Below are 14,024 nucleotides of genomic sequence, written 5' to 3' on the forward strand. Positions count from 1 at the left end.
ATATATCTTCAATCTTCCATTTTTTTTTTTTTGTTTGTGTATTTTGTTTTTGTATTTTGTTTTTGTTTTTTTTCCTACGAATGTCAACCAAATACATTATAGAACACTTAGATGAACTGGAGGAATGGTGCATACATGAATATATACATATATGCGAAACGGTAAGAGATGAAAATGTAATATTTACAAAATTCTGTGAAAACTTTAGTGAATTGACAAATGGTAAATATAAACCAGCATGTTATGAAAAGTCAATAGATGAATTAAAGAATGAACTATTGTCAGGCAATATTTGTTTATTAGACATGAAAGCAAAAAATAAATTAACATGTAACGATAAAAATAAAATTGATTTTTTATTATTCGGAGGAATATTAGGAAATGTTCCATCTGATGATCGTACATCAATATTAAGAAATTTTAATTTCCCCATATCAAGAAATTTGGGTCCTATACAAATGACTACCAATACAGCTGTTCTTGTTTGTCATATTATTTTGAATGATAATATCGAATTGGAAAACATTCCTTATGTTGATGATCCAGAGATTTTTCTTAAAAATAATAAGGAATCCATTACACTTCCTTTTCGTTTTGTTTCTAAATATTATTATACCAAATGTGAGCAAGATAAAAATGTGCCTGTTCTTCCAGAAAATTTTAAAGAGTACTTAATAAAATTGGGTGATCAACAATTTGATGATATATCATCATTTTTAGAAAATGAACATAATTGATTTTGAAAGGGCTCTACAGGGTGTTTATATATATATATATATATATATATATATATACATATATGTGTGTATAAATATGATTCTTATAATATAAATGTTTTTTTTTTTTTTTTTCTTTTGTTGTATATTTTATGTATTATTTTCATAAGTTGAAGGAACAATTTTGTATATATATGCTTTAATAATTACAAATAGAAGATAATGATCAAATATGAATATATATCACATTATATCATATTAAATAAATAAATTTTATTACTTCCTGGAGATGAATTTATCTTCTTATATTTTGATCCTTTTATTATTATTTCATTTTGTTTTGTTTTGTTTTGTTTTGTTTTGATTTTTTTTGATTTTTTTTGATGTTTTTTTGTTTTTTTACTTTCATACACGAAACTTTATCCACTTACAAGATTTTATCAATAAAATTAAAAGAATAAATAAAAAAATATAAATATTTAGAAATAGATTTGTATATATATATATATATATATATTTATATTTATATTTATATATGTCACTTTTCAAAGTATAACTTATATAAATTTTGAATTTCATATTTATATATAGATTCATCATTTGTTATATCTGGTGTTTCTAGTATGATGGGAATATTTTTAAAATATTTGGATTTCATAATATATTTAAATGTATCCATAGTTAATTTCCCTTTTCCAATATTTTCATGTCTATCCAATCCACTTCCTATATCTGATTTCGAATCATTTAAATGAACAGCTTTTAAATATTTAACATTAACAATATCATCGAATTGTTTCATGACATTATCAAAATTTTCAAAGGTTTTAATATTATAACCTGCAGCGAAAGTATGGCATGTATCAAGACATACTCCTATTCTTTCTTTGTCATGTACTAGATTAATAATATCTCTTAAATGTTCAAATTTGGAACCTACCGAATTTTTTTGACCTGCAGAATTTTCTAAAACTATAATAACATTATTAGTTTCTTTATGAACCTTATTAATACAATCAGCTACATTTTTTATACCTTCTTCAACCGTACATTGTCCAACGGTAGATCCTGGATGAAAATTATATAATTTAATATTTAATTGTTCACATCTTTTTATGTCATCTAAAAAAGATAAGTATGATTTATCTCTTTTTTCTTTATCTGGATTTGCTAAATTTATTAGATAAGATCCATGAGGTAAAATAAAATTTTTATCGAAATTATACTTTTTACAATTTTCTTCAAACTGTTTTATGTTGTCATTTGTTAATGCTGCACTTTCCCATTTACGCTGATTTTTTAAAAATAATGCAAATGCTAAACCAGATATATTAAAAGAATTAATAGGAGCATTCTGTACACCACCTGATGCAGATATATGAGCACCTAAATAAACATTACTTATTTTTGCATATTCTTTTATTTTATTATAATCATTCCATCTATCTTCTGTATTTTTTGGTATAGGTGGGATATTTTTGGTATCATTTGGAGATTGCTCAGATTTTATTTTATTATTATTTTTTTTCTTTTCTACCTCTTTTTTTGATTGTTTACTTTTATTTTCTTTTTTTTTTTCAATACTTTTATTTGTTACTCCTTTTGGATTACTTAAATATTTTGTATCATTATATGTATTATTATTTATTTCCAAAACATTTTTTTTTATTTCCTTTTTTAAACAAACACCACCACCTTTCTCATTTTCTATTTCTTCTTCTTTGCTTTTTATAAATGTGCCATCTTTAAAATGAATTTTCTCATCCTTCATATTGTTATGTTCAACGTGTTTATTATTACATTCCTCTCCACTTTTGTATTTTTCTCCTTCTTCCAATGATTCTTTTTTCACATTCATATATTTTCTTATATCTCCATATTGGCAAGTTTCAGTAATTTTACTTATCACTGTATTTTTTTTGTCTCCAATTTTTTCGAACATGTTCATATGAAATAAGTATTTGAAAAAGGGATGTTCTTTTTTTTTTTTATCACCTTCAAGTATTTTAAAAAATATATGCATATAATTATTTTTGTTTTTGAAGGGAGAACTTAAATTATTCTTGTAAAAATTGTTCATATAATAATTACGATAGTTATTAAAAATATTAGGATATCGACAATGTATATAATAATGAATATTTTTTATATTATTATAAGAGTGATTAAATGTGTTCTTTCTTATAACTCGGATTGATAAGGTACCAGCTTCATAAGGATTCTTTGGCGATATTTGGAGAAGTACGAGCATATACAAAAGTAATGAAAAAAAGGAAAAGTAGAAAGATGACAAAGATGAAAATGAGGAGTGATAAAAGGAAAAAAACATTTATTAAGTTTTTGTATCCAAAAAGAAAAATGAAAAAAATAAAAAATAAAAAATGAAAAATAAAAAATGAAAAATAAAAAATGAAAAATAAAAAATAAAAAATGAAAAATAAAAAATGAAAAATAAAAAATAAAAAATAAAAAATATAAAATAAAAAATGAAAAATATAAAATAAAAAATGAAAAATAAAAAATGAAAAATATAAAATAAAAAATAAAAAATGAAAAATAAAAAATGAAAAATATAAAATAAAAAATAAAAAATAAAACGGGAAAAAAATTTAAACAACAAAAAATCTTTTTGAAAATAAAAATGTGTATTCATAAGAGATAATACACAAATTGGAATTTAAATAAAGAATGGTACATATGTATTTATATATATATATTATCATTTGATAACTTTAATTTTTATTATTTATTCAACAATACCAAATTATTATTTTTCCAACAGTAATACAATGTGCCCTTTTAATTTTATAACCACATATATATAATATTATATAATATATATATATCCTCAACCGAATTGATCATTTTATTCACAAGTTAATAATATAAATATCATCATATTTTTATTTAAATCGTATTTTACAAATGTTTTATTGTTATAAGGTTGATTAAAAAATATTTTAATATATATATATATATATATACTATGCATAAGTAAAAAAAAAAAAAATAATAATAAATAAATATTATATATATATATATATATATATATACACATATATATATGTTTTGCCTGACTTGTGCAGGTTGAAAAAAAAAATATATTATTTTGTTCATGATTTTGTTTATTATTTTATTATATTTTATTTTTATTTTATTTATTTTTCCATTTTACTCGTTGTGAAAAATATAATGCTTTAATCTTTGATTTTCTCTCTTTATATCTTTTTTCTCTTCTAGCAGAATTTCTGCTTTTTTTATAACTCGTCCAATTTTAAACATATTTTCAAGAACTTCTTTTTTGTTGAGTGTGTAGGGTTTTAATTTATCTTTCATTATATTTTTGACTTGATTGAATGAATTGACATCCTTTTTGTCAATAAATGAAATGGCTAGTCCCTTTCGGTTAGCTCTGGCTGTTCGTCCAACTCTGTGTATATATTGAACAATATCATTTGGGAAATCAAAATTAATTACAAAAGAAATTTTTGGAATATCTATACCTCTACTAATAATATCCGTAGCAACAAGTATTTTACATAATCCGTTTTTAAATTTGGCTAATGTGGCAAATCTGTTTTTTTGATCTTTTGAGGAATGCATAGCATCCACATTATCTATACCTAACATATTTAAAACAGTATAAATAAGTTCACATTTATAACTATTAGCTGTAAATATAATACCAGATAAATTATTAACTTTATTTTTTAAGATATAAATTAGATAGGTAATGTGTGCAATTTCTTCAACATAAATATATCTTTGATCTAAGTTTTTAGGAGGTTTTTGTTTTTTATTTACATTAACTAAAATTAAATTATTATATGGAAAAGTATCTATTAATAATTGTAATGAATCGGTGATAGTGGAACTAAAGAATAATGTTTTCCTTTCGTTAGTATAATTCTTTGGTAAATTATTTAGGATGTTTTGTAATTTATCTTCAAAACATTTTTGTAATAACAAATCAGCTTCGTCTAGTACTAAAAACCTTAATCTTTTAAAACAATTTTGTATATCTATACTACTTTCTAATATATCGCTAATTCTCCCTGGTGTTCCAACAATAATATGTGGTTTTGTCATAACACTTTTTCTTTGTTCGATTAATGAAAACCCCCCAATACAAGATAAAATCGTGACACCTATTTTACTACCATATAAAAGAAACTGTTCAATGATCTGAAATACTAATTCTCTTGTAGGTAATAAGATTAACGAAAATATACCATAAACATTTTTATTTAATTCTTGTAATATACTCCAACAATAACATATAGTTTTCCCACTACCTGTCTCAGAAGAACCAATTACATTTTTCCCTTGTATAATTAAAGGTAAACATAATTGTTGGATTTTAGTTGGATATAATATATGAACACTCTTACTAATTTTTATTAACCAATCTTCAACACCTAATTCTTCAAACGTTATATTATTACTTTGGTCACTGTAACTATTTATCTGTTCCCCATTATATAAGGGGGTGCCATCTACATTTTCACATTCTTTATATTTATATCTTTTCTTTTTTATAACATCCTCTTTAATTTTATTTTTTAAAAATTTTCTTATGTAGTAACGTCTAAATAGTTTGCAAAACCTTAGCGAGGGTTTCTTTCTCCTCGCACATATTAACATTGATAAGGACTCAAATGTAAATAAATAAATAAATAAATATATATATATATATATAATATTTTATGGTAATTAATATATATTAATATATATATATATATATATATATATACATATATATTTTTTTATTTTATTTTATTTTATTTTTTTTCTTTGATATTTCCAAATCATTACATATAACCTTCCTAAATCATAGATAAAAAAAGTAAACGAATATAGAATTATGTCCTTATGTGATATTCAAAGAAAAGCAAAAAAAATAATATACATTTATAATAAAAACTATATTTGAAAATCCATTCGATAATTCTACATTTTTTATTATATTTTCCTTTTTTTATATGGAATTATTCATACATACAAAAAAAATATATATCATAATTATGTCAAATATAAAGAAATAGGTTCCTACCAAAAAATTAAATCCTTACATATATATATATATTAAATATATTATATATATATATTATTTTTTTTATTTATTAAAATATTCTATAAAAGCATAATAAATTTACCTTTGTGTTTATCATTTTTTAATTTGTTCTCACAATTGTAAAAAAAAAAAGAAAAAAAGAAAAATTAACGGAAATAGAAAAGGGAAAAATAATAAAAACGTATGAATAAATATGAAATATAAATAAATACAAGAAAAAAAAAAAAAAAAAAAAATATATATATATATAAATATATATATATATTTTATATATATATATATATAATATTACTTTTTGTTAACCCGTTGTTCACTTCTTAACAAAAAAAAAAATGTTGTATTATTTATATTGAAAAGGCAAATTATTTATATAATATACCAAAAAAAAAAAAAAAAAACAGATTTGTATAAATAATCTCATCATCTATATATATTTTTTTCTATTTTTCGAAGTTATATTAAATAAAATATTAGGAAAAATATATATATATATATATAATATATATATACATATATTATATTAAATATATATTAATATATAATATATGATTTTATTTAAAAACCTACAAAAATGTACAATTAAAATAAAGAGGCGTTTCTTATATGATGAGAATAATATGATTATATTTATATTATATATTATACATATATAATATATATATATTATAAATATTGTATAATTTTTTTATTATTTACATATAATGATATATATAAATTTATGTATGTTTTTTTTTTTTTTTTTTTTTTTTTTTTAAGATATATATTTCAAAATTACATTTAATTAATATATTTATATTTTATATATATTTTTATTTGCTTGATTTATATTATATATAGAGCCATATAATGAAATAAAATTATTTGTACATATCGGAAAAAAAAAAATATAAATATTTTATAAATAAAATATTTTAATTTTTTTAATATTTTATAATTTATTTATAAAAGTTTCTCTTAATATTTTAACAAAAAAGGAATATTTATACTACTAAGAGCAAGAAAGAAAGAAGAAAAAAAAAAAAAGGAATAAAAATATTATTACTATATTTGAGTAACATATATATAGAAGTATCTTAATATTATATGTATATAAATATCTCCTTTTTTTTTTTTTTTTTTAATACTTTCCTTGTATATTTCTATATAATTACATATATATAATATATAATATATTTATTTCAATTTTTAATGTTATGATTCTTTAATTTCATGTTTTTTATTTATTTATATATAATTAATATTTATTCTATTGTACATAAAATATATATATATATATATAAATTATATATATGTTTCTTTTTCTTTTTTTTAAATATAAAAGAAAAGAATAAAAAGAAGAATATTTTTGTTATATATATGATATAGTGAAAAAGAAAGATTATATTTTAACCATAAAAAATAATAAAAATAATGAGATGCATATGTGAATAGGATAATTTATTTTTATGCCTAACAACAGTATTGTATATGTATATATAAAAAGAATATATATATATATATATATATATATATATATATATATATATATATATATATATTATATATATGTATTTTTTTTTTTTTTTTTTCGTGTATATATATGCATATATTCATATTTATATATTTCCTTTTATATTAAATATAAAAAGTGTAATATAAATGTCGACAATTTTATAAAGTACTCATTAGAAATATGAAAATGTATACAAGGACAATATATAGATATATTTATTTTGTATGTAAAATAAATTAGTAAAAAGTATTTTAAAAATAAAAATATATTGGACACGTTGTAGTATAGTTATTTCACAAAGAAACAAATGTATATGTGTACTTATTTTTTTGTATGTTGAAGGAATTAAAACTGTATATAATTTTTTTTATTACCATTAAATATATATATATATATATGTATATTTTCTATTTTATTATTTTTATTTATTTTTTTTTTTTTTTTTTTGTAATTAAATATTTCGATTTTATTTTTGTGTAAATTCTATACATTATATGTGGAGTTACGTTTGTATCTATATATTTTGTACAATCGTATAGTTTTTATATATTTTTTTTAAAACAATAAAATAGTGTTAAATGGTATTATATATATATATATATATATATATTTATTTATTTATTTATATATATTCGTCTACAGCCCATAATAAAAAAAAAATAAATAAATAAATAATAAAATATTATATGTCGTGTATATAAGATATATATTATATATCACCCATTTTTTATATGACATATATTTTATGTATGACTCCTTTTTTGTCATAAAACAATTTAAAAATAATGGCTATCAGGGTACAGTTTGAAAATTCGAATGAGGTGGGTGTTTTTTCAAGATTAACAAATTCGTATGCTCTTGTAGCTTTAGGAGGATCAGAAAATTTTTCTAGTGTGTTTGAATCCGAGTTATCACAACACATTCCCCTAGTATATACAACTATAGGAGGTACCAGAGTAATAGGTCGGGTTTGTGTTGGTAATAGGAAAGGGCTTCTTGTTTCAAGTATATGTACAGATCAAGAGTTATTACATTTGAGAAATTGTTTACCTGAAAATGTAAAAATAAAAAGAATAGAAGAAAGATTATCGGCTTTAGGAAATTGTATAACAACAAATGATTATGTAGGTTTAATACATACAGATATAGATAAAGAGACTGAAGAAATAATACAAGATGTATTAGATATTGAAGTCTTTCGAACTTCTATAGCAGGAAATTTATTAGTAGGAACCTATTCCTATTTTACAAATAATGGAGGATTATTACATGCAATGACTTCATCACAAGAAATTGAAGAATTATCAGAACTATTACAAATACCATTAATCACGGGTACTATAAATAGAGGAAGTGATCTTATAGGATCAGGGTTAGTAGCTAATGATTGGTCAGCATTTTGTGGAATGGATACTACAGCTATAGAACTTAGTATTATCGAAAAGGTATTTAAATTGAATAATATAACAGATAATAATGTGGAAGACACCTTTAAATATAAATCTTCTATAATACAAACAATGATATGACATTTTTTAATTTATGTGTATAATATCATACATATGTACAAATAAATGTACCAACATGTATACAAAAAATTACACACCATATATATATATATATATATATATTTATTTATTTATTTATTTATTTATATTTTTCATTTTTGTATTTTTTTTTTTTTTTTTTTTAATGCAATATTAATTGTACCTTAATCTACCACATTTTGTTTGTATAAATTTCGATATATGAACATATATATACCCATAATGAAAATAATAAAAAAAAATATAAAATAAAAAATAAAAAATATATTATATTATATTATATTATATTAAAATAATATTATAAATGATGAATGGTAATTTTGTTTTCCCTTTTTATAAAAAAATAAATCACAATGTATACATATATATATATATATATATATATATATATTTATTTATTTATTTATTTATTTATTTATTTTTATTGGTTGGTAAAAATGACGAGTACCTCCTTTTCATTAACAGTAATTTTTTCCTCGAAGAATTTGTTCGTCAAATCGTGCACATCGTTTTCAAGATCAAGTATATTTAGATTTCTTCTTAAGCATTTTTTAATATATTCCTTTTCGTTAAGCATATGATTTTTGAATGTTTGATCATATATATATATATGCATGAGTACAGGTGAGTTTTGATTTAATGATAAATTTTTTCTTATTTTTTGTATATGATTACAGATTTCTCTTGCACATGCCATATTTTGTAATTGTTGATCAGCTGTAAAATCCATTAATATAGTAATATAATTATTACTAATAGCTTCAGTATTATGATTTTGTATATTATGATTCATTTGTATAATAATATCATCTTGTTCTAATAATATATTATCTATAATAATTTGTTTATTTTGTTGAAATAATTTAATATCTTCTGCATTCATATTTTTAATTTTATTTTGTATATTTTTAATATTAGATCCTAATTTTACTCCTAATTTCTTATAATTAGGTATTGCTGAAAAATTTAAACACGTAATATCATTGGAATATTCTACATTAAGAACATTTAATTCTTCTTTTATATAATTAGATATACGATCAAAATGTTTAAAGAATGATTCCTTTTCATGTAATATTGTTAATGATTTCAATGGTTTTTTATTTGGTGTTTTTCTTTTTTCTCTTAAATTTCTTCCTAATAAAATAACATCTTTCATGTGTTCAATAAGTTCTATAAATTCATATTTTATAATATATTTATCGTCTACTTGTGGTAACATAATAAAATGTACACTCTTATGTATATCCTTTAGATTTATATGTTCCTGTTTTATACTGCTTGTTTCGTTATTTTCATTATGTTCAATATTTTGGTTATTTTTATATTTTATATTTCTTAAAAATTGATACATATATTCCGAAATGAAAGGTGTAAAAGGGGCCATAATTATTGTAAATAAATATAAAGTTTTACATAAGACATTTAATGATTGATGAGTATTTTCTTTACCTAATATACCTCTCATACGATCTCTATTCAATCTAATATACCAATTGGTTAAATTTTCTATAAAATTTAATAACTTGGGAAGTACATTATATAATTTATATGCCTTCATTTCTGTATGTACTGAATTTATTAAACTTTGTAAAGACGAAAAAATCCATTGATCCATTATATTGTCATTTTTATAAATATAATCCATATCAAATAAAAATTGTTCCTTATTTGTAGTTTCATATCTTGTAACTTCTTGAGAAAAAAATCTAAAACTATGATAGTATGGTAATATAAAACTTTTCACAATTTCGTTTACTCCTTTTTCTTGAAATTTTAAATTTTCAGCACGTACAGCAACTGAATTTATTAAATATAATCGTAAACTATCAGCACCATATTTATTTAATATATATAATGGATCTGGATAATTCTTTAAACGTTTACTCATTTTCTTTCCATCAGAAGCTAAAACTAAACCATTACAAATTAAATTCTTAAAAGGAGCCTTATTAAAAAGTAAAGTACTAATAACCAGTAATGTATAAAACCAACCTCGAGTTTGATCTAATCCTTCCGCTATAAAATCTGCAGGGAATATTTTATGGAAATCATTTGTTTCGGTAGAAAAGGGATAATGTACTTTAGCATAAGGCATCGAACCACTCTCAAACCAACAATCAAAAACTTCTGGTATTCTTTTTAAATTCGGATATTTATCACCTTTTGGATTTTTTATTTCAATATTATCAATATAATGTCTATGTAAATCATTAATATTTTTAATACCAGATAATTCTTCTAAATGTTTTATACTTTCAACACATATAATAGTTTCCATCTTTTCATCACACCATATAGGTATAGGTGTACCCCAATATCTATTTCTACTAATACACCAATCTTTTGCATCCTTAATCCAATTATGAAACTTTTTTTCTTTTACATGTGCTGGGATCCAATAAGTTGTTTCATTATTTTCAACTAATTTATTTGTTGAATTACTTACACGTACAAACCAAGCAGGAATAGCTCTATAAATTAATGGTGTATCACTTCTCCAACAGAAAGGATACGAATGGACAATAGTATTATTACTCATTAATCTATTATTTTCTTTTAACATTTTCTTTATAACATTGTCAGCATCTTTTATATACATATCTTTTAATTCTTCTACTTCCTTAGTAAAATATCCATTCCAATCTAGAGGATCAATTAATATATTACTCTCCGGATCTATGATACCATATTTACAACATACTCGATAATCGTCTTCACCATAAGACGGAGCACAATGTACAACACCTGTACCAGCATCATCACTTACAAAATCATCACCAATTATTTTATATGCTCTTTCTTTAAAATTATGTTTTTCATAAAAATTAGTAAATAATGGTTTATATTTTAGTTCTTTTAGTTCACTACCAAGAAAACGATTCACAATTTGGATATTTTCTACATTCCATTTTAATTCTTTCATAATCCATTCTAATCTACATTCAGCAAAAGTAAACATTCTTTGACTTTCTATATGATACACTCTTAAATAGATGAAATGTTCATTAACACAAAGAGCAAGGTTTGATGGCAAGGTCCATGGCGTGGTGGTCCATGCCAACACTTCACAATGTTGACCATAACAAATGTTATTATTATTATCTATATTATTATTATTATTATTATTATCTATATTATTATTATTATCTATATTATTTTTATTATCTATATTATTATTTTTATTAACATTAATGTGATCACTGTATATATCCCCATCAGCATGTTTTTCATTGGACATGTCACATTTTGCTCTTTTCATAAAAGAATCATAAAGAACCGAATATTTCTGAACAAGGGGTTGGATATCATCTTGTACATTATATACATTTTTGACATTCGGGAAATCAGAACATAATATAAAACTAATTATAATACTAGGATCTGGGGTTTCTTTATAATTTAAATTTAATTCAAAATTGGATATGGGTGTATTACATTTACATGAATAGGGCATAACTTTAAAAGATTTATAAATATAATTATTTTTATATAATTCACTAAAAACCCACCAAATACTTTCCATAAAACTTTTATCCATAGTTTTATAATCATTCTTAAAATCAATCCACCTACCAATACGTTGAACGGTTGCTACCCATTCTTTAGAATATTTTAAAACAATTCCTCGACATTTTTCATTATATACATCAATACCCATATTTAATATATCTTCTCTTTTATTAATATTATTCTCTTTTTCTATTTCATATTCTACAGGTAATCCATGACAATCCCATCCAAATCTTCTCTCAACATAAAAATCGGATTGATAAAAATATCTAGTAACACAATCTTTTATAATCCCAGCTAATAAATGACCATAATGTGGTAATCCTGTTGCAAAGGGAGGTCCATCATAAAATATATATGGCTTTTTATGTTTCGATAATTCATTCGATAAATTAAATGCATCAATATCTTCCCAATATTTTAATATCCTTTCTTCTTCCTCTACAATATTAGGATTATCACTTATTCCTGTAAATGTTAATGTTACCATTTCTTCGAATCTCAATGTATGGATTTTTTTATTAAAATTAACAAACGATAACAATTTATTAACACGATATCCTGATATGTAATAACGTATTCTATCTATATTTACTCTTATAATATTATCAACTCTTCTTATGATACTTTTATTGAAAACTAAACTGTTTTTACTTATATGTATATTTATATGTACAAGCTTTTTATTTGAAACCTTAAAAAAAGGTTCACTGAAAAATTTTAACATATAAAAAATAAAATAAAATATACATATACATATATATACATATACATATATATATATATATATATATATATATATATATATATATATATATATATATATATATATATATATATTTATGTGTTATTTTTTAAATATATATGATCACATATATACATAATATATTGGAGATACTCAATTGAAGATGAGTATAAAGTTCTTTAAATAAAATAAAACGCTTAATATTAATATTTTTATATTTATAATTTCATGAAAAAATTTAAAATAACAATAAAGAAAAATATATTACATATATATATATATATATATATATATATATAATATATTTTTTATTTTGGGTATGCTTATTTATTATTTATAGAAATAAAAATTTTTAATAATTTTATAAATATTATATTATAATATTTTGGGTATATAACAATATGCCAACAGAACATATATTTTTAAGATATAAGGAACTGGAAATAAATATTTTTCTTAAAAAAATATAAAATAAAATAAATAAATAAATATATATACATATATATATATATATATATAATATATTTATTTAATATTTACATAGTATTATTTTACGTAGATATAACAATACTATTTTATTTTATATATTTTTATATATACAAAATATTTTTAGAGTATAATTTATTCAAATAACTTATAAAAATTATATATATACATATAATATATATTATAAATATATATATTATATATATAATATATTAGAGAGAACAATATTATATAATATTATCTCGATATTAAATCTTATGAATTTGTTATATTTAATAATCGTACTTATTTTATATAAAAATATTATTATATATATATTATAATTATATATTATTTTATATAATATATATATATATATATATATATATATATATATTATTTATTTATTCGTTTAATTGTAATAAGAACACCTTATTAAATAAGAATACACATAATAAAATTATATAATAAT

General features: G+C 20.4%; 5 protein-coding genes across 5 annotated transcripts; 2 read left to right on the forward strand and 3 right to left on the reverse strand.

Moving 5' to 3' along the window:
• Positions 1–80: 80 nt before the first annotated feature.
• Positions 81–737, forward strand: PRSY57_1331500 (SAM-dependent RNA methyltransferase, putative; the record flags this gene model as incomplete). Its single annotated transcript, XM_012909248.2, has 1 exon — positions 81–737. The coding sequence occupies one exon, from the start codon at positions 81–83 to the stop codon at positions 735–737; it is 657 nt and encodes a 218-aa protein (XP_012764702.1).
• Positions 738–1,254: 517 nt separating this feature from the next.
• Positions 1,255–3,045, reverse strand: PRSY57_1331600 (apurinic/apyrimidinic endonuclease Apn1, putative; the record flags this gene model as incomplete). The annotated part of the gene is made up of 1 exon (XM_012909249.2): positions 1,255–3,045. The coding sequence occupies one exon, from the start codon at positions 3,043–3,045 to the stop codon at positions 1,255–1,257; it is 1,791 nt and encodes a 596-aa protein (XP_012764703.2).
• Positions 3,046–3,887: 842 nt separating this feature from the next.
• On the reverse strand, positions 3,888–5,360 carry PRSY57_1331700 (DEAD/DEAH box ATP-dependent RNA helicase, putative; the record flags this gene model as incomplete). The annotated part of the gene is made up of 1 exon (XM_012909250.2): positions 3,888–5,360. The coding sequence occupies one exon, from the start codon at positions 5,358–5,360 to the stop codon at positions 3,888–3,890; it is 1,473 nt and encodes a 490-aa protein (XP_012764704.2).
• Positions 5,361–8,067: 2,707 nt separating this feature from the next.
• On the forward strand, positions 8,068–8,811 carry PRSY57_1331800 (translation initiation factor 6, putative; the record flags this gene model as incomplete). Its single annotated transcript, XM_012909251.2, has 1 exon — positions 8,068–8,811. One exon carries the CDS (start codon positions 8,068–8,070, stop codon positions 8,809–8,811), a length of 744 nt encoding a protein of 247 aa, XP_012764705.1.
• Positions 8,812–9,250: 439 nt separating this feature from the next.
• PRSY57_1331900 (isoleucine--tRNA ligase, putative) lies at positions 9,251–13,069 on the reverse strand (the record flags this gene model as incomplete). Its single annotated transcript, XM_012909252.2, has 1 exon — positions 9,251–13,069. The coding sequence occupies one exon, from the start codon at positions 13,067–13,069 to the stop codon at positions 9,251–9,253; it is 3,819 nt and encodes a 1,272-aa protein (XP_012764706.2).
• Between the last annotated feature and the right edge of the window lie 955 nt (positions 13,070–14,024).

Source organism: Plasmodium reichenowi, chromosome 13 (assembly GCF_001601855.1).
Source record: "Plasmodium reichenowi strain SY57 chromosome 13, whole genome shotgun sequence".
Lineage (NCBI taxonomy): Eukaryota > Apicomplexa > Aconoidasida > Haemosporida > Plasmodiidae > Plasmodium > Plasmodium reichenowi.